General features: G+C 37.2%; 1 protein-coding gene across 6 annotated transcripts in view; it reads left to right on the forward strand.

The window, feature by feature from the left end:
• The window catches only part of UBR5 (ubiquitin protein ligase E3 component n-recognin 5), a 137,982-nt gene that overhangs the window by 100,218 nt on the left and 15,771 nt on the right, over window positions 1-21,993 (forward strand). For all 6 annotated transcript variants that reach the window (XM_030304081.1, XM_030304075.1, XM_030304077.1 and 3 more), the window contains exons 33-49: window positions 191-351; window positions 473-712; window positions 4,744-4,867; window positions 5,464-5,575; window positions 7,011-7,142; window positions 7,650-7,907; window positions 8,458-8,726; window positions 8,897-9,108; window positions 11,895-12,125; window positions 12,614-12,687; window positions 13,871-14,043; window positions 14,144-14,257; window positions 15,266-15,486; window positions 16,892-17,012; window positions 17,102-17,200; window positions 19,897-20,140; window positions 21,580-21,691. In XM_030304081.1, coding sequence (XP_030159941.1) covers window positions 191-351; window positions 473-712; window positions 4,744-4,867; window positions 5,464-5,575; window positions 7,011-7,142; window positions 7,650-7,907; window positions 8,458-8,726; window positions 8,897-9,108; window positions 11,895-12,125; window positions 12,614-12,687; window positions 13,871-14,043; window positions 14,144-14,257; window positions 15,266-15,486; window positions 16,892-17,012; window positions 17,102-17,200; window positions 19,897-20,140; window positions 21,580-21,691 — 2,897 coding nt within the window. The remainder of the gene's footprint in view (window positions 1-190; window positions 352-472; window positions 713-4,743; window positions 4,868-5,463; window positions 5,576-7,010; window positions 7,143-7,649; window positions 7,908-8,457; window positions 8,727-8,896; window positions 9,109-11,894; window positions 12,126-12,613; window positions 12,688-13,870; window positions 14,044-14,143; window positions 14,258-15,265; window positions 15,487-16,891; window positions 17,013-17,101; window positions 17,201-19,896; window positions 20,141-21,579; window positions 21,692-21,993) is intronic.

Here is a 21,993-nt window from a genome sequence, read left to right on the forward strand (position 1 = left end):
GTAGGTCAAAGACATGGTAGGCATGGGCATAAATTAATCAGTGATATTAGAAGTGTTTTGGTAAAATTTATTTTGAGATTTTTATTATGAAATGGTAATATTGAAAAGGTGTTTGAACTTTTTGCTTTATAAATGTCCAAACATCTTAAGAGATGTCTCAGCATTAATAGAGTTATTACAATTTTTAAAGCTTTTAGATACTCTACTAGGTACACTCGTGAAAGAACTCCAAAACAAATACACACCTGGACGTAGAGAAGAAGCTATTGCTGTGACAATGAGGTTTTTGCGTTCAGTGGCAAGAGTTTTTGTCATTCTTAGTGTGGAAATGGCTTCATCCAAAAAGAAAAAGTAAGACATCCTTTTTGATCTGAGCTTTTCTATCACTTTACACACATTTTTTGTGATAATGATAACATTGTGTGTATGAAAAGATTTCATAAAAGATTCCTATTTTTTCCTTTTGCTTCAGTAACTTTATTCCGCAGCCAATTGGAAAATGCAAGCGTGTATTCCAAGCACTGCTACCTTACGCTGTAGAAGAACTGTGCAATGTAGCAGAGTCGCTGATTGTTCCTGTCAGAATGGGGATCGCTCGCCCGACTGCACCTTTCACTCTGGCTAGTACTAGCATAGATGCCATGCAAGGCAGTGAAGAACTGTTCTCTGTGGAACCACTACCACCACGACCATCATCTGATCAGTCTAGCAGGTAAATTTCTATCTGGTAACAGATTCTAATTAATTCTTTCTTTGGAAATGTCACATTTGGCTTACTAAACCTTTCTATTAGCACTCTGGAAGTGTCCATGATCGTTTATGTAACAAATGGTAAAGATTTTATTTTGTTTGAAACCTGTGAGAGCACTTGAAAAATTATACATTGTGCCTACACATCTAAGGTAATAGGCTTATAGTTGTAGGTTTTATTTTTGGTTGGAAAAGCACTGTTTTTATTATGCCAATAAAATAATCTGGTAAGAAAGTTCAGACTTCTGTAGACATACTTCCTGTCTAGGGGGTGGGCAGGTTGTTATTCTCAACAACCATATTGTCTAGGAGAGAGCTAAAACAATTCATCAACTTAATATTTCTAGTTTAAGATTATTTATTTTTTAAATTTTACTTATCTTTCCCATTGGTAATTTGACTGTAAGCTTGTTGAGTCAGAATGTTTAGAAACTGAAACGTTTTGGTGTCTTTTAGCACAGTGCTTGATTAAATATGCATGCAAATTACTTGGGGATTTTATTAAAATGCAGAGGCAGATTTTGGAGGTCTGGGTGGGGTCTGAGGTTCTGTATTTGTTATAAACTCTCAGGTAGTGCCAATGTGCTCACGGTTTAGGGGTCATTTTTGAGTTGGAGGGCTATAGTGATCTTTAGCAAATACTTGTTTATTTGGTTTTCTCACGTCTGATTCTGTTACTGTGTGTAATCATAATGATGTTTAATGAAGATCTTTGGGACTTAAAGACCCTCTTCTTCTTTCCTGGAAAACAGCTCTGTGATACTAAGGCACGCCTTCCTTATTAAATTTAGCACAATTTCCCTAGACTTCATTCCTGGGTTTCATCTGAGTTGATGTGTTCAGTATCTGCTCTCTCACTGTTCTCATTATTCCCTGTGCCAGTATGTATCCCAGCTTTTCCTTTATTGTCAGGTCTCCTAGGATACCCTGAAATGTAAGTCCAGGTTTGTCTGTCAAAGCTTTCTCATGGTAGCTTTGTCACTGATAGGCTTTCAGGATTTGCTGGAAATGGTTACGAATCAAGCTGTATATTTTCAGACCTGCTAAACATACCCCAGTATCCAGTGATTCTGTTAGCAAAATCTTCTTGGGTGCCATATGATGTCTGCTGAGCCTGATAGCCCTGTGAGGAGCTCCCTGGTTACTTAAGTGGTATTACTTTGTGTTTATGTTCCGGAACATAAACACTTTTTATCTGTTGAAAAGATTTTTGGGGTGATCTTAACTTTAAAAAGTGCCCATCAGCCTGTTCTTACTAAGTATCAAGATTTTTGTGTCCCTTTGCCCTGCTTCTTAGGCTCTTTATTTAAGTATTGTGCATTCTTCAGCTCTCCACTTTATCCTCCTTGATTGATTGAGTCAGTCTGTCATGTCTTCCCAGAAGGAGATCTCATTGGATCATCAAGAAAGATAATAGTGTCATGTTTTCTTCAACTGTTGATATAAAGTAAAAGTCCTTCATTATTATACGGTACAATCACTCCCTCTTGTAAGGATGTATTTTGATCAGTGTTTCAGGCATGTCTTAAGTAAAAAGTACACATTTGACTAGTCTCTGCGATTTCCCTTGTGTGGGGTGGTAGGTGGTATATTATCACTCCACTGAATGTAAAGTTTTGAGTTTAGTATTTTTCCTTCTTCTGTCCCTTCCCTTCACCTCTTTAAAACTCTTAATGTCCTTATTAATCAACCTGTTTCTCTGTCTCCATGCCTCATACAAAAACTGTTAACTGAAATTTTAATATGAACTAGGAACTTTTAAGCATTATAAATGCATCACCTGTTTTAATCTTCCCAATAACTCATAGATAACCACTATCATCCTAATTTTAAAAGTGCAGAATATGAGACTCAGGTTACTTGTCCAAGGTCATACAGTGATTAAAGTTTAAACATATTTAGAGATAATCCTAGACGGATATTTACCTTTTTCCTATATTCCTGAATATTAGATGGCACTGTAAGGGGAGATAATTGCTGTTTGGTCCTTATTGATAGTGTTGAGACTTTGGATTAATCATCACAAACCCACCGTACCTTACAGTACAAATTGCAGTCCTAAACTTTCGTGAGCGCAGGTTTGTAATTAGAAGTTCCCTGAAGAGGGGCACCTGGGTGGCTCATTGGTTAAGTGTCTGACTTTGGATTAGGTCTGTGATCTCACAAGCTGTTAGTTTGAGCCCCGTATTGGACTCTCTGTTGTAAGCATGGAGCCTGCTTCAGAACCTCTGTCTCCCTTTCTCTCTCTCTGCCCCTCCCCACCGTACTCTCACCCTCTTTCAAAAATAAAACCACCACCACCACCACAAAAAGTTCTCTGAAGAGATATTTTTCCTGCCCCATCCAGCCATGGCTGATATAGATAGGTAAGTCTCTTGAAGTAGGTTACCCTTTCCCGATTTATGTTTGGCTTTATTTATGTGGGGGGGACAGAACAGATTTCTATGCTGTAGAAGCTTTATACTCCAGACTGTCTCCTGTGAAATCTGTGGCTCCTTGGAACCCTTGTTGCCTAAGAGACATCAGCAGATGCCTTTGGTGTTAATGGTGGCACCATTGCTCTCAAGCTTATTCAGTACAATTGTTTCCCTTTATCACCAGGATAGTTGTGCTTTGTTTTTAAATATTTAATGTATTCAGGTGTTCTACACCAAGAGGGATTTCTCTTCAGTTGGCAAATTGCTGAAACTAGAAGTTCCCAAAATTTGGAAGTGTTTTAACAACTCCTGTTAGACAGGGCTTCAGGACTATAGTTGTGCCAGGAAGTCTAGTGGGAAAAAAGTTGAATCGTGGTATGAAGAAAACTGAATGGGGGGTATCATATATTTTGGGTGTTATTAGTATTATACATACTAAGTGCATAACTCCTTAATGTTCTTTGAGGGGACGATAGATCTTGTGGATGTTTGTTCCAGGATTTTTTTTTTTTTCTTTTTAAGGAATACTAATTAATTGTGGCTTTACACAATGTTGACTTTTATTTTTTAATACTGGAAATATTGAAATCTTAGTTTGGAAATACCCTTTTTATCTCTTCAGATTTTCTTTGAGCTTCCTCATATGTTTTGTAATTCACTGGCTCTGTGAAGAACCAGTTACTTAAATTTCTAGTATTAAACACTATATTGAGACTACTTGTGTATTTGAAGGTGGAGAGTTTGAGTGGATTCTTCATGTGTAACTGGTTTGATTCTTATTTCTAAGAGCAGCTGAGGTGAGGAAAGAACAGGATCAGTGTAAACACGTTTAAAGGTCTTTAACATTTCTTAATTTGTAAATAAAGGATAATAGTAGGTCATAGGATTATTTAACAACCATCTTCTGATCTCTGACCTGCATTTTAAGCTGCATTCTGTCATTCTCCCCTTCCTTTTATAATGGAGGCATCTGTCTTTTCTTGGCTGTTTGTTTCCAAGGCAGATTTTTAAGGAAGTAGAACTTTTTGGCCACCCACCTTTTGTTATGATTCTATTTTCAAATTCATACTTTTCAACTAATGTTTTCCCTCTACATACAAGTCAGTGGTTAATAAGCTGATGCAAAGTAGGTCATGTCAGATCTCTTAGAAGAGTAGATCACTTGTAATAAGCATACTTATCACCACCATTCATACTTTGTTAATGGATGAATGCTGCTGTCGGAGCCTTTGGAAGTTGAGGACTGTTGTTACTGAAAGCAGTGGAGAAGGAAAAATATTTCCTGGAGATTATTTCAGTGGGAAGGACTCATGTGCTTCAGTTATGTGCGTTAACAAATATGAAATGACTTACAGAAAAGTAGAAATAATTCTGAGGTTTCTAAGTTAAATCTCTATGGTAAAATTAATTTCTCTGGGGTCCATATTTTCTGATCTATGGATTATTAGTTTCCAAGAATTTTTAGGTCAGATTTAAAATAACATCCTAGTAAGTGGGTCACACCGAATGACACTGAGAAGCATAAAAAGTGTGCCGTGTGGCAGCAGTGGCCTCATAAGCTCCTGATTCTCCACAGCTCCAGTCAGTCTCAGTCTTCTTACATCATCCGGAACCCACAGCAGAGGCGCATCAGCCAGTCGCAGCCTGTTCGGGGCAGAGATGAAGAACAGGATGACATTGTTTCAGCAGACGTGGAAGAGGTGGTTGTAATTGTTTTAATTGTGGTAGATGAGAGGCTTTTATTTGGGAGGGAAGAAGTTTCACTAATAGTAGTTTACTATCATTACATGTGTTTGCTTCTAACGTTTAGAGTTTTGTTATGTGTTCTCATTTGTGGTTGTATGTGTTAAAAACACTTTAATTTAAATCCTTGATTTAGTGGATAATACAAAACTGGAAACAAGCTTGCTTTTAGGGTTAATAGAAAGGATATCCTCAATGTTAAAAAAAGTTTTAGTAGTTTTGTGCAGTGTATTTGAAGGCAGAATGGATACTGCATATTCATTAGGTAAACTTTATTACTGTGGAAGTTAAAAAAAAAATACACTTTCTACCCAGTTATTAAACTATTAATTTTAAGGTTCTGCACAGGGACAACAATTACAAATTTTAGGATATCTGACATAATTTTTGATTGCAAGTTGTCACTAGCCAACGATTTTCAAACTCTTGATTGCTAATAATATCTGTAGTTAGCGATCTTTGTATTTAAGTTTACGTTGCTGTGGAGGAACACTGGTAGAGATGTGGGTTTATTATGTACTTTGATTGTCTACAAATGAGATTCTGGATTTAGGTTGAGGTGGTGGAGGGTGTGGCTGGAGAAGAGGATCATCATGATGAACAGGAAGAACATGGGGAAGAAAATGCTGAGGCAGAGGGACAACATGATGAGCATGATGAAGACGGTATGCAGGTTATTTGAGAAATTTTTCAGTATGAGTACATCAGGTATCTTTAAGGATATTAACACAGAGAAAAGCCCCATTTACTGTAATGTTCAACATATTTTCAGCCTAGGGATTCTGTAGCATCTGTTTCAAAATTTTAGGAAGGAGCTATATGTGTATATATATATACACCTATAAATATATATGTATATGCTCATATATATTTATATGTATAAAATAATGTATCCTCTTTCTTTACCCTTTTTTTCCTTTAAAAAATTTTTTGGTATCGTTTGTTTATTTTTGAGAGAGAGAGCGTGAGGGGGGGAGGGGCAGAGAGAGACAGAGACACAGAATCCAAAGCAGGCTCCAGGCTCTGGCTGGCAGCACAGAGCCAGACATGGGGCTCAAACTCACGAGCCGTGAGATCATGACCTGAGCCGAAGTTGGATGCTTAACCAACTGAGCCACCCAGGCACCCCTGACTTTCTCTTTCCTTTTTCTTTTCTTTTAAATGTTTGTTTATTTTTGAAGGAGACAGAGACAGAGTGTGAGCAGGGGAGGCACAGAGAGAGAGGGAGACACAGAATCCGAAGCAGGCTTCAGGCTCTGAGCTTTCAGCACAGAGCCCAACACAGGGCTCAAACCCATGAGCTGTGAGATCATGACCTGAGCCGAAGTTGGACACTTAACTGACTGAGCCACCCAGGCGCCCCTAACTTTCTCTTTTCTTATAAGGAAGTTAAGATAGTCATAATCATATTAGGAAATATTTGCAAATTAGAGAAAAGGAAAACAAATGACCCATAATCCCACCTGGACCTAACAGTTTGTATTTTTACTTTCAGCCTTCCCCTTTGCTGCCCCATTCCCATGCATGTCTTTTAGATACTGTATGTGTAATTTTTGTGCCTTTTTTTTTTTTTCCCCCCACTGACTAATTCTTTTGGCCTTTTTGCTACCACCATAACCATTCTTACTAGTAGCCATTGGATAGACTTTTTGGGGATCATCTTTGTTGAGGTGTAATTGACATACAATAAACTGCACAAATTTATAATTTTATGTTTTGATGTGTATATACCATGAAATTCTAGATAGACGTTTTTAGCTTTCGTCCTTCCTCTTTTGGAATCCCAATATGTAAAACAGATGAAAATGGAGCAGTGGTCCCAGCCCAGAGTTCTACCCATTGGTGGAAGTTCTCCTGCCCAACCCTTTTTACCTAAGGCTGTGCAGAACAGATTTTGAATTGCTGTGTAATAGTCTACTGAGGACCATAATTTGCCTAGTCATTTTTCTCCTTCTAAGCAGGCAGTTATGCTTACTGTAATAATAATCACTACCCCCCCCCCCCCCCCGCTAACTTAGGATATTCTGGCTTATTAGACCTTATCTGTTCCAGAGTGCGCTTATATTTTTTCCCTCCTTCTTATTTAAATATATTTCCTAGGGAGTGACATGGAGCTGGACTTGTTAGCAGCAGCTGAAACAGAAAGTGACAGTGAAAGTAACCATAGCAACCAAGATAATGCTAGTGGGCGTAGAAGTGTTGTCACAGCAGCAACCGCTGGCTCGGAAGCAGGTATGTTACCTTTTCCTTATCCAGCTTTCTTGCTTATACTAAGGCCGTATTTATATTCAGCATGAAATGGTTAAACTATACTCCTTATGATTTGTACAAGGGGTGGCTAAGCTTTTTTATAACTTTATCCTTTTTCCCTTATTTTAGAGAGCACATGAGCAGGGGAAAGGAGCAGAGGGAAGGAGAGAGGGAGGGAGGGGGAAGTAGAGTGGGGGGGGGAGAGGGAGAAATTAAGCAGGCTCCACGCCACACCCAGTGTGGAGCCCAACACAGGGCTCGATCCCATGATTCCAGGATCACGACCTGAGCTGAAATCAAAAGTTGGATGCTCAACTGACTGAGCCATCCAGACACCCCAGTAATTAAACTATTTTATGAGTTTTGTGGACTATTATAGCCTGGCATTCTGTTTAATATATGTAATATTTTCCTGAATGACGGAGTACACTGTAGTTTTAAATATCAACAGACTGACATTGATTTTGGTTTTAAAAATGAAAAATTTAGGTGCAAGCAGTGTTCCTGCCTTCTTTTCTGAAGATGATTCGCAATCAAATGACTCAAGTGACTCTGATAGCAGCAGTAGTCAAAGTGATGACATAGAACAGGAGACCTTTATGCTTGATGAGCCATTAGAGAGAACCACAAATAGTTCCCATGCCAACGGTGCTGCCCAAGCTCCCCGGTCCATGCAGTGGGCTGTCCGCAACACCCAACATCAGCGGGCAGCCAGCACGGCCCCTTCCAGCACATCCACACCAGCAGGCAAGTCTGAAAACTTGGTATTCTTGAAAGTGCTTAAGTAGGTTTTAAAAATTATGTATGTTCATCTATACAAATCAAGTAGTTTCATAATAGTTCTTCATTGTTTTACCGAGTTCAAATACAAAGTATTTACATATGATTATATCAAGGTTTCTCAGTCTCTGTACCATGATTACTTTGGGCTGAATAATCCTTTGTGATTGTGCATTATAGGATGTTTAGAAGTATCCTTGACTTCTATGCATCAGATGCCAGTAGCAGTCTCTCCTCCAACCCCACTCACCTATTGTGACAACCAAAACTGTCTATAGACCTTGCCAAATGTCCCTCTATGGGCAGGGGCAGTAGCAAAATTGCATCTGGTTGAGAACACTATAGTAATTCTTGTCTCTCTCATCATTGCCCTCCCTTAAATTAGTGTGGTTTAAGACCACGTTTTTCACTCGGTGACCATATTTGCCGTTACAGTTGATCTTTTAAATATATACAGTGCTAGAGAAACACAATTAACATCTGACAGCTTGTTGTGGTTGTCCTTTTTCCTTTGTAGCAAGTTCAGCGGGTTTGATTTATATTGATCCTTCAAATTTACGCCGGAGTGGTACCATCAGCACGAGTGCTGCTGCTGCAGCAGCTGCTTTGGAAGCTAGCAATGCCAGCAGCTACTTAACATCTGCGAGCAGTTTAGCCAGGGCTTACAGCATTGTTATCAGACAAATCTCGGACTTGATGGGCCTTATTCCTAAGTATAATCACCTAGTGTACTCTCAGATTCCAGCAGCTGTGAAATTGACTTATCAAGATGCAGTAAACTTACAGGTATGAAAACATTGAAAAGTTACTCCAAATAAATTTTGGGATGTCAATTATGAAAATTCCAATGTAATGGGAATTAACATTACAGATATTTAAATGTTTATAGATTACTACTATATATCAAATTTAACTTTATTTGGATAGTTTTAACTATTTTAGTTTGGTCTTCATAGAATTATGTAGAAGAAAAGCTTATTCCCACTTGGAACTGGATGGTCAGTATTATGGATTCTACTGAAGCTCAATTACGTTATGGTTCTGCATTAGCATCTGCTGGTGATCCAGGACATCCAAATCATCCTCTTCATGCTTCTCAGAATTCAGCTCGAAGAGAGAGGATGACTGCACGAGAAGAGGCTAGTTTACGAACCCTTGAAGGCAGACGGTATGAAATTCTTCATATATGCTTATATGTTAGAGTCCTTATATCCCAGGAAGTTAGAGCTTTTTGATTGCTGTTACATTAGACCTCACTTTGTTTTGAAGGGGGGAAGTGTATTACTTCTTTTTAAATTGTTGTGTGGTTGAAGCAGAATAAGTTAGTTTATTATCCAAGCTGTTTTTTTCAAAATTCATTCATATGTTAGGAATCTGATACTAAATACTTCTCATTTTTTTTTTTTTTAATTTTTTTTTTTCAACGTTTATTTATTTTTGGGACAGAGAGAGACAGAGCATGAACGGGGGAGGGGCAGAGAGAGAGGGAGACACAGAATCGGAAACAGGCTCCAGGCTCCGAGCCATCAGCCCAGAGCCTGACGCGGGGCTCGAACTCACGGACCGCGAGATCGTGACCTGGCTGAAGTCGGACGCTTAACCGACTGCGCCACCCAGGCGCCCCTAAATACTTCTCATTTTTGAAGTAGTTGATCTACATCCTTGTTTCATTGTCCTCCAAGCTTCCCTCCTCCCTCCCCCGTCCCTTGAAAGACATGTATTTATAGGAAGATTTTGACCATGATTGAGTATGAATGCATTTTGTATTCGGGAAGAGGAAAGTATGTGGGATTACCAAAGCTGTTCTTTGATCTCCTCGAATCCAATTTCTTTTTCTACAGCCCCCAGTCTTTTGAATTGTATTTAAAGTATATTTCTTTATGTATTTGTCTTCTTTCTTTCAGTTATAAAATGACCTTTTTCAGGAGTAGGAATTAGCCCAAACATTGAACACTAGAGCACTGGGGCTGTGCCGTATAGTGCAAGGGCCCGGTACCTGAGGTCAGAGTCCTAGGATTTGGTTCTAGCTTTGGCTCAGGGGAAATAACTTTGCTACTTTGGGAGGATCATAACAGGGGAAAGACAAGGGCCTAGGAGACTGCTTAGGAACCTTAACAAGATTATGGTTGGAATTGGCCATTGAAAGGTAATAGATTTATTTAAGTGGGGCTGGTGAAGGCCAGGAAGGAGGAGAGAGAGAAGCAATGAAGTCATATAACAATTGAGGGCCTTGTTGAGGGGTAGAGCAGGAGGAGGCAGAATTTACAGCTAGACTTTGATTCTGAATAACTAACAGGAAAATTAAGAGAAAAATCTAGAGCAGTAGAATGGACATACTTGGCTTTTGAAAATACTGAGGAGCTGGGAGAGGTTTTGGTGGAAATGTCTAGAAGGCAAAATTGAATGCTTGGCAGAGAGATCTGGACCACTTGGGAGGCCTCTGCTTTCCTGTCCTAGGAAGCCTGCTCCACCAACAGGCACAAGCCTTGTCTTTGTAAGGCTCGTCACTCCCCGAATAACAGAGTTCTGATAATCTAGATTGGTGACTTGTTCCTCTCCCTTTACTTCACTGTGGCTCTCACCCTAATATAATAACCTTATTGAGATATAATTCATGTACATTTCACCCATTTAAAGTGTACAGTTCCATACTTTTGAATATATTCAGAGCTGCACAACCATCATCACAGTTAATTATGGAATATTTTTATCATCCCCACAAAAATACCTACTAGTGGTCACCTCCCATTTTCCCCTACTTTCCCACCCTAAGCAACCACTGATCTACTCTTGGTCTCTATAAATTTGCCTGTTTTGGACATTTCATATAGACGGAATCATACAATATGTCATGTTCTAGGCCTAGCTTTTCTTACCTAGCATAATGGTTTTAAGGTTCATCAGGTTTAGCATTATCAGTCAATATGTTACTTTCTAGTAATATTTCATTGTATGGACGTGCCACATTTTTATCCATTCATAAGTTGGGTTTTTCATCTTTCTGACTCTTGTGAATAATGTGGCTGTCAGCATTAGTGTACAGATTTTTATATAGATACGTTTTCAGTTATGTTGGATAATATACCTAGTTGTAGAATTGCTAGATCATATGTAACTCTGTTAAACTTTCGGGCAACTGCCAGACTTTTCCAAAGTGGCTGCATCATTTTACATTTGCAGTAGCAACATGTGAGGCCTCTAATTTCTCTAAATCCTTGCTAGCACTTGTTACTAGTGGGTTTTTTTGTTTTTTGTTTTTTTTAATTGTAGCCATCCTAGTGGGTGTGAAGTGGTAACTAATTTCGATTTTGATTTGCATTTCCCTAATGGCTAAATGTTGTGCATCATTTCATGGACTTATTGGTCATTTGTATATCTTCGGAGAAATGTCTATTTAGATCCTTTGCCCATTTTTTAATTGGCTTGTCTTTTTGTTATCGAGTTGTATGAGTTACTTACATTTTCTGGACTTAAGTTCCTTATCAGACTTGCAGAAATTTTGTCCCCTTTTGTATGTTTTCATTTTCTTGATGGTATCCTTTGAAGTACCTATGTTTTTAATTTTGATAAAGTCTAGTGCTGTGTTTTCTTGTTGCTTGTGTTTTGGTATTATGTTAGACAGTGGTTCTCAAAGTGTGATCCCCAGAACAGCATCAACATCACCTAGGAGCTTGTTAGAAATATAGATTTGGGGACCCTACCCCAGACCTACTGGGGTCTTCTATAGGGAAGGAGTTCCTTGTCCATTTTCAAAGGACACTAGAATTCCTTTCCTGTATAAAGTACATGACAGTAAATCATGCACAATGTTTTTATCTCTAAAGCAGAGCACAGGGTTAATGAGTTTTTATTTACGGATATTCTCAGTTTCTAATTTTGCATATTTATGATAATGGTAAGTTTCACATTTGCTTTCTTTTTTTCAAACATTTTCATTTCTTTTTACTCCTACAGACGTGCCACATTGCTTAGCGCCCGTCAAGGAATGATGTCTGCCCGAGGGGACTTCCTAAATTATGCACTGTCTTTAATGCGGTCTCATAATGATGAGCATTCTGATGTTCTTCCAGTTTTGGATGTTTGCTCATTGAAGCATGTGGCATATGTTTTTCAAGCCCTTATATATTGGATTAAAGCAATGAATCAGCAGACAACATTGGATACACCTCAACTGGAACGCAAAAGGTATCCATACTTGCCGTGGGATTGGTTTAGGAAATACTTGTTTGCTCAGTGTGGTCTCTTAGTATATTGTCTGATTTTTGGAGTGAAGAGAACAGTGAACTAAAGAGAAAATAGTACAGGAATGTTTCATTTGGGAAAGTGGGTTTGAGTCTGTTCACCCTTTCTCCATTGCTGCTCCCCGCTTAAAACAGGAAACCTAAGAATTTAGTTAAGCTTTATGCCTGAGATAGTTTGTCATGTTTTCTATTAGAGTCTGTGTAAGTCCTCACTATTTCTTAATGTGGTTATCCTTTTGCTTTTCTTGAGCCTCTTTTGTAATTGTAGTATAATTTGGCTGGTCAGGCTAACATTCCCCAAGTCTAAAACTTGATCACAGTGTTTGAAATTGGCTAGATACTTAACTGACTTTTTCAGTGCTTTTTTTGCTTGTAGTTCCCATCACCTTTGCTCCATACTTCATATAAAGTGACTCACTTGTCTTTTTAAAGGACGCGAGAACTCTTGGAACTGGGTATTGATAATGAAGATTCAGAACATGAAAATGATGATGACACCAATCAAAGTTAGTGTACAGAAAATCTGCTAATCTACTTCAAGAAATGGCTGCCTCAGTATTTCCCCTTCAAGCTTTTTAACTTCATTATTTTCTGTCTGGGTGGGAATTTCTCTTTTCTTCTCTATGTCCCATTTCTTGCATTTTCTGTCCATTTTTCCTTATATATCCTTGCATTATTTGCTTCATAAATAAGGATGAATTAAAGAAATGTAGTGAACTTGTTAACAGTCAGTATTTTTTGTTTTTGTACCTTTTGCATTTTAGTTTTATGTTTACCTTTATTCTTAAGTGTGTAAGTACTACATTTTTAAAGTCTTAGCAGAACCTTTATTGATATTGGTGCAAGATATATTTAGTCAAGAAAATGAGAAATATCAGTTATAACTCCCAAATATGAAAAATCTTAACAGTTATTAAATGCAATAAAAAGAAAATATTCCAAACTCAAGAAATTTTGGGGTCTTCTGCAATCTCTTTGTAATTTTTAGCTGTTCTTTGAAGTAGAATTTAAAAAATTTGTCCTCTTGCCTATTTTCTTATTATCAACTAGTGCTTTTATTCAGCCCAGGGAAAGACAACTGACGTAACTGCTGTTGTTTGAAACCCAGCCATAGCTCACTATTTTTACAGCATGTACTGTAAGCTTACTGTTGACAGTTGTATTACATTAAGGGGAGATGGTGTTCTTGTGCTGACTTAGTGTTGAGATGAAGGAGATGCCCAGACATTTTTGTTTTGTAGAGAAAGCAGAACTTGGAAGTAAACAAATGCTCATATCTCAGCTCCTGACCATCTCCTCCTTTTAGAATCCTCAGTGAGCCGCATCCTGAATGTGCTTAGGAATCTAGCTATATTCAGGTCTGAATCTTCTAGAAAGACAGAGGATATGGGAAATGTCTGTCCAGTACAAAGTGAAACAATATTTGTTATTCCTAATACTTTGTAAAAAGTCTTACTGTTGTGTTAAAATATACCTAATAGAATTTACCATTGTAAGCGTTTTAAACTGCTAGTATTTTCAATTATCACCTAAAAATACCATCAAAATTTTGGACTGTTGTTTTTGAGTGGCATTAAAATTTTGTAAAGAGGGAACAGGAATTTCAGATTGAGCAGATTAAGATTCTTTTATTGTTCCCCAATAACTAATTTTTTCTAAAAAACAAATACTTTATCTCTTTATGTTTAGGTGCTACTTTGAATGATAAGGATGATGACTCTCTTCCTGCAGAAACTGGTCAAAACCATCCATTTTTCCGACGCTCAGACTCCATGACATTCCTTGGATGTATACCCCCAAATCCATTTGAAGTGCCTCTGGCTGAAGCCATCCCTTTGGCTGATCAGCCACATCTGTTGCAGGTGATTTAAATAAACTAGTCTTAGAAGGTTTCTTTTTAAGTGACTTTTTTTTTTTTTTTAAGTGTTCGGTGTAACTAGAATATTTCTGTTAAAATTACAGCCAAACGCTAGAAAGGAGGATCTTTTTGGCCGTCCAAGTCAGGGTCTTTATTCTTCATCTGCCAGTAGTGGGAAATGCTTAATGGAGGTTACAGTGGATAGAAACTGCCTTGAGGTAAGATAGTAAAGATCTTCACAATGTAATATTTGTGAGGACTTACCCCAGTATCTAGAGTTTTGGAAATGCATTAATCCAGAATATCGTGTTGCCTCAAATAATGTAAGTATCAGAAATTCCTGCCTTATGTCATAATTCCATATAATTTCAGAATTCCATCAGTATCACTAGCCTGCCTTGATACTAACTTGTTTTATCAGGTGACTTCATCTGTAAAATGGCAGTTTCATTTTGTGTTTTGCCTGTTTCACAGAGTTGAATGTTGTAATGCTGCTGAAAATTAAAATCTTTAAATGTATATATAATGTGAATATATCTTTTTATATATGAGCATACACAGTATTGACTTGAAACTTTTCTTTTTGACTGTAGGATGTGAATAAATAAGGTAATATTAATGATGACTTGTTGAATATTCTGTCTCAATCTTTATAACCATGTTGGGTAAAAAACATTTTTATCTTGATTTTATGGGTAAAAAAAATTGAGGCTTGCAGAGTTTACATACATTTCTTGTGGGAATGTCTGTTATTACACAACTAATTAAGTGGCATATCTAGTTTTTAGATAAAAGGTTGATTTGAGAGCCTAAAATTATACCATCCATACTATTTCTCTAGTGAAAATGTAATGAAACATTTAAGAGCAGGCACTGAATGTAGTTGAATAGAATTTTTTTCTTTATTATCTAAGTGATAAAGGAGAGTGCAGTCCTACAAATATTGAAAATATGTAAGACATTTGAGTAACCACAGGTAAAGAGATTCCTTTAAAAGTTCTCTGAGGCTACTGTGGTGAATGCACTGAAACTGCATTGGGTGGTTTCCTGGTGGTCAGCCCAGGGAATCAGAGAAAAGAAACAGGCTGCATCTTTTTAGTTGAAACACCAGAAAGGAATTACGTAACTTCCGTGTGATTTCTGTGGAATATTAGTAAGTTGAAAAGGAAATCTAGTTAGTTGTTTTTTTTTTTTAACGTGTAACTTTTAAATGTAAAAATTCACAGGTCCTTCCAACTAAAATGTCTTATGCTGCCAATCTGAAAAATGTAATGAACATGCAAAATCGACAAAAAAAAGAAGGGGAAGAACAGAATGTGGTGCCAGAAGAAGCTGAAAGTTCAAAACCAGGGCCATCTGCTCATGATCTTGCTGCACAATTGAAAAGCAGTTTACTAGCAGAAATAGGACTGACTGAAAGTGAAGGGCCACCTCTTACGTCTTTCAGGTATTTGCTAAGTGGAGATAGTTCTTCTGTTGCATTACTTTATGGATACTATAATTCTTGTAAGAATTTTTATTTAGGTATTTTAAAATTTCGTTTGTATGTAAATAATAGAATTAACCGTAATCTTATTTCTGTGTTTTCCTCGTTTATAATCAGATGTTTAAATATTAAATTTGAATTTTCTCGATTTTTTTGGTGACTTTAGTCATTGAATGACATTCTGATTTTCTTTTATTGAGGATATTCTGACTGTGTTTTTTAATGTTCAGTACTGAGTTAAAGTATATGTCCATGTCAGATTGCCAATTATAGACTTGTTACCAGCAGCTCAGCAAAGGGGACCATGTGAATGACTAGAAAGAACTTTCTAGATTTGTGACTGTCTCAGTTGCTTGGGCTTCTTTGCCAGGTTCACAGTCAGTAATTACTTTGCAAGAGGTAGGTTCTTTGCTTTCCCAATAAAAATTCGCTAGCATATACATACTGTGGCTCAGTATGGTTAATCACCTAATGATTTGTTGAGTTTCTGCTTTATGCTGTTTTTTGGTTATACTGTCAGATAATTAATTTTGCTTAGGAGGAGTTAAGTGAGTTTAGGAAGCTATATGCATTTTATATACACAGTTTAACAACCATAAAAAGTAAGGAAGAATTGTGGGCTGGGGTGGCCCAAGTTTTTCAGAGGCAATATGGCTTGTGCTAAGATGTGTAGAATGTGTAGAAGCAAATAGATTGAAGGAGAGAAGAATAAGAGGTAGGGAGACAAGTTAGAAAGAACGCTGTTACTAGGTTCTGGCTAGTGGTAAAAGGGGGCTGAAGTGTAGAATATTGCCTTTGGGGATGAATTAGGAAATTATGGAAAGGAAGAGAAACTCATGAAGTACTTATTCACTCTGGAGGAACAGGGGAAAGAAAAATTAAAATTTGTTTCAAGTTTGTGCAGTAGGGAAATAGATGGTACTACTGAAAGAAATCAAGAGGCAGTGGCATTGAAGTGAAGAAGCCATGTTCAATTTTCCCGTGTTGAGTTGGAGTTACATGTCACAGACACGGGTATATTCAACCCATGGGCTGTTGTGGAAGTTTGAACTAGAGAGGGATCTGGGAATCCTCCAAATGTAGATGGACACTGGACTTTAGGGGAAGAGGTAAAATTGAAGATAAAAGGCAGCTGGGAGATGTATCCTTATGTAAAGGACAGAAGGAATAATGGAGTAAAAATGAGAAGTTCTGTGAAGAATGAGTAGTTATAAAAAGATTCTCTGTTAGAGAGGATGTGGACTGAAGTGCTATTAAGAGTTCAGAATATGAAAAAACCAACTAAATTACTGTCATTGACCAAAAACCAGGGGCTTCTTATAGTTGGCCAAATTACTTCCCCCCTCTTCTCTTAAACCTCTTGCAGGCCACAGTGTAGCTTCATGGGAATGGTTATTTCCCACGATATGCTGTTAGGACGCTGGCGCCTCTCTTTGGAACTATTCGGCAGGGTGTTCATGGAAGATGTTGGAGCAGAACCTGGATCAGTATGTGTTGTGAGCACTTTTAATTCTGTTCTGCCTGATAAGAACATACGTCAGAGAATAATTCTGTCATGCATTTTTTTTTTTTAAAGATCCTAACCGAATTGGGTGGTTTTGAGGTAAAAGAATCAAAATTCCGTAGAGAAATGGAAAAACTGAGAAACCAGCAGTCAAGAGATTTATCACTAGAGGTAAAGGTATTTAGATTTTCTAATACTATATATATAGTATGTCACTTATGAAGTTTGAAAGTTGTTACAACAACCATGTTTAATGTTTAGGGATATATATGTTGTATAATTAAAAATTTAAATAAATGGTAACCTCCAAATTTAGAGTAGTACAGTTGGTTTCCTAACATCTCATGATGATCAATGAATTTTTCAGCCTTTTTTTGTTGTTGTTGTTTTTTAACATTTTTGATGTCCTTCATTCCATTAAGGTGATTATTTTCCACTGATGCTCCAGTGGTCTCTGGGTAGTGGGAGTCCTGAGTCTTTTTTGGCTCCTCAGTCCTTTTCACAGGACTCCAGTAATCTTTGATAACTTCCTTACTTTTTGGTATGTCTCATCTTGTGTATATCCTGTCACAGACCTTAGATCAGCCATTTCTTCAAGAAGCCCTGGTTCCTTTTGGTAGGAAAAAAGGTACTTTGAGTTTATACTCTGGGCTGTAGGGTTGCTCACTACCTACTAGGTTGGTCGTTGTTTCTAGGTCTTTTCATTGCACAGAGCTAGGAAATTCTCCTTTAAAAAAAAATTATATCATAAGTACATACTGATATTTCCAGTTCAAATTCACGATTTAGGATCACGAGGTTGTTTTATTTCCACCTCTTAGTCTTTATCTCCTTTCTTCCAAAGTGAATATCCAACTTCCCAACAACACTAATAAAAGTACTCATTTGCTTTTACCCTACAGCATGTACCTAGCAGTCTTGGAATCACAACATCAACACTACCACCCCAAAATAATTATCAAAAAGAGCTTAAGATTTGCAGGGTTTTGTTAGCATACCCAAGTAGAGATGTAGTCCAATTGCTTTGTTTTAAAGTCATTTGAAATAATTTTTCTTAGTGTGGTTTTGCTACTAATTTCCATACAACCAGGGTCTTTGTTTCATTTTGCTTTCAGTTTTTAGGGATTGCTTTCTCTTTTTTTTGGTTTTGTTATTAATGTAAAATATCTACATAGTGCATGATCAGCTCTACTGAAGAAGATATATTTAGGGAAATCTAGTTTCCATTTCTGTCTCTTTCACCATGTCCCTCCTCTGCCTTTCATGTTTTTGTTCTTTTGTTGTTTTATTTTCCTCCCGCCTTTACAAAAAAAAAATACAATCATGTATGTGTGTGTATATAATTCATTGCCCATCTCTGTCCCCTACTCCTGACTCTGAGTGTGCTACACATTTTACTGTATCTTGCATTTCCCAGTTAACAGTACATCCCAGAGGTAAAGCCATTGCTGTATAGAGCATTGTTCTGTCTTCCTTTTACAGCTGCTCATCTTTTGCTGTTACATATAGTAGTGTGATGAATAGCTTTAGGTGTGTTTTTCTTTTGGCAAGTGTGTCTTTGAAATTCTTAGGGGCACCCGGATGGCTCAGGTTGGTTAAGCGTCCGACTTCAGCTCAGGTCATGATCTCATGGTTCATGGGTTCAAATCCCACATTGGGCTCTGTGCTGACAGCTCAGAGGCTGGAGTCTGCTTTAGATTCTGTGTCTTTCTTCTCTCTGCTCGTCCCCTGCTCACGCTCGCTCGCGCGCTCTCTCTCTCTCTCTCTCTCTCTCTCTCTCTCTCTCAATAATAAATAAAACAAAACAAAATTTAAACAAAAAAAGAGATTCTTAGACATAGAACCTAGACGTGGGTTAAAGGGCATATGCATATATAATTTTGGCAAATACTGGAAAATACTTCTGCCTGATGGTTACATATTTTTGCACTTGCAACATTAATACAAGAATGCCTGATTCTCTATAGTTCTGCCAGCAGTTTGTCAGAGTTTTAGATTTTTGCCCATCCAATATGTGCATCTTAGAGTAGTTTTAATTTGCTTTTTCTTATGAGCAAGTTAAACATTGTTTCATATATCTAAGAATATTACTTTTTCTGTGAACTGTTTGGTACATTTTGCCCATTTTCTGTTAAGCTTTTCTCAATTTTTTTAGAAACACGTCTTAACAGTAATATGTATACTATTCATGAATACCTGTCTGTAATAGAAGGCACCAGTTGCTTTTCCCAGCTTGTCATTTTTCTTATACTTTGTGCTTTTTTGTCACCAAAGGAATATCCCATGTTTTCTAGTATTTGCTGTTTTTTACACAACACATACTTTTGATTCACTTGGAATTGATCCTAGTATATTCCAAAATTGAACAGATTGCTGTTTTCCAATGAACTTACTTAGAAAATGTTAGAATTTAGGGGGCGCCTGGGTGGCTCATTCGGTTAAGCATCTGACTCTTGTTTTTAGCTCAGGTCATGATCTCACGGTTTCATGGGATCGAGCCCCAGGTTGGACTCTGTGCTGGCAAAGTGGAGCCTGCTTGGGATTCTCTCTCTCTTTCCCTGTCTCTGTGCCCCCTCCTGCTTGTGCTCTCTCTGCCTCTCTCAAAATAAATAAATAAAACTTTGAAAAACAACAACAACAAAGAAAATGTTAGAATTGAGTTTAATTCCATTATCCTGATTTAATGCAGGACATTCCTGTATGCTTTAGAATGTTTCTTATGTGGAATGTATAAGCTTCTAAGAATCCACATTACTTTGTAGTTAAACTGTCAACAGGAAGCTAAAATTACATTTTCAGATTTTATATAGGGAAATTTCAAGGTGGTTTCTAACATTGAACTTTACTACTCTCTGGTGTTTTCCTAGGTTGATCGCGATCGAGATCTTCTTATTCAGCAGACCATGAGGCAGCTTAACAATCACTTTGGTCGAAGATGTGCTACTACACCAATGGCTGTACACAGAGTAAAAGTCACATTTAAGGATGAACCAGGAGAGGGCAGTGGTGTAGCACGAAGTTTTTATACAGCCATTGCACAAGCTTTTTTGTCAAATGAAAAACTGCCAAATTTAGATTGTATCCAAAATGCCAACAAAGGCACTCATACGAGTAAGTACAGATAATAAACATCATAAAAATTATTTGGATAGATGGACTTGGTGAAGGGGATTAAGAGGAAAAAACATTCTTATTTGAGCAAAAACAATTACAGTCACAGTTAAATATATTTATAGTGGGAGAACTTTACTGCACATTTCCATTTTTATACAATTATATTATAGATTAGTGATTTATTCTTATTTAAACTATTCTAGTCAACAGCTTAGGACTTTGTTCTTTTACTGCCATATTTTCATAAATGTTTGTGATGGTACTAGTGAGTTTCTCCTCTCAATTGTTACATGTTTTGAGGAGTGGGAAGTTGTAAGCTCTATGGTAACAGAAAAATTCAGTGACCACATTACATTATTTCCATCACCCCTGTATATTTAATTAGTACAGATACTGAAAATCCTTTTCTCTAGAGCAGTGCTATTCAAAGCACAATGTGCAGAGTTGATACTGGTCCCCAACGAGACACAGAGCTTGCAACCAAATGTAGATTGGTTGACTGTGTTACTAACCTCACTGTATAATTTAACAAGACATTGTTTTTTTGGTAATAAGATTTTCTTTATTAATATCCTACTGTAAGCTCTACCTCTTTGAGGACCAGCACTTTGGGATTAGGATTCTTACCTAATTTTCAAATTAAAAAGATCTGTGAAAATGACAGATGCCTTAAGTAGGTATAATTGGGGATTCATATAAATAAGGGGCAGAAGATTGTCATTTCATAGGTGGATAATTCAGCTAGAGGGCATTACTAATAAGAAAATCCTATATTTCACCTAGGCTGTAGTGCTGTTGTATTGAGTTCTGAAAAATGCTACCATAGCCTAGGCTCAATGAGCTCTAGGAAGGATTGAGGATGAAAAGATGGGGAGAGCCCTGCAGCCTTTCATCATTAGTTTTACCGTTTGACTTTCTATAGTCTTACAATAAAAAGAAAATGGCAGATGTGAATGAGGGAGCCTTGGGAAGTCATAACATTTCAGAAATCACTGTTTCCTGCACATTCTTTAGGAAACCATACTCTGGCTTATGGTTAAGGTTTTGAAAATAATAGTAGCTGATGTTTTGGGTGGCCTATATTTTGCTTAATGCCCAAAACTAAATAAATCTGACTCTAATCATATACGAAACTTCAGTATTATTTATGGTAAAGCTAACAGCCCCAGTTGCTATATATCATTTCACAACTGTGACATAATTCATTAAATACATACTGATCGAACATCTATTACGAGCCAAGTACATTCTATATAATTACCCCTAGCCTTCAAAACCATAGGGAGAATGAGTGGAAGGTACTAACAGATGTTAAGGGAGGTAATTTTCACCTGTCATGTTCTTAAGTTGGTCTCATGTCCTCACATTAACTTTGACAGTTAAAATAGTTTCATTTACACTTATCTAAACAAAGTATGTTTTATATTTTCTTTCAGGTTTAATGCAGAGATTAAGGAACAGAGGAGAGAGGGATCGGGAAAGGGAGAGAGAAAGGGAAATGAGGAGGAGTAGTGGCTTGCGAGCAGGTTCTCGGAGAGATCGAGATAGGTGAGATAATTTTGTTTCTTTTATTGAATACCACCTTAGGGAATGAAATTGGAGGTAGGCCTGGAATGAGAGGATCTCAATTATGGACTATTTTTTTAGAAAAAGTTTTAGTATTTGGTATATGTATAGTAACTGTACTGTTATTAAAATATTCTGCTTTAAAAACCCAGGGGCAGTTGAAATTACGTAACTATCATTCATTCTTTCCTAAATTTGTCTTAAAATTTTAATTGTGGCAACTGTATTATACTTAAACCTTAATTTTTGTATTAGGGTGGGTGGCATTTAATTTGGACTAAAAC

Source organism: Lynx canadensis, chromosome F2, assembly GCF_007474595.2.
Source record: "Lynx canadensis isolate LIC74 chromosome F2, mLynCan4.pri.v2, whole genome shotgun sequence".
NCBI classification, from domain to species: domain Eukaryota; kingdom Metazoa; phylum Chordata; class Mammalia; order Carnivora; family Felidae; genus Lynx; species Lynx canadensis.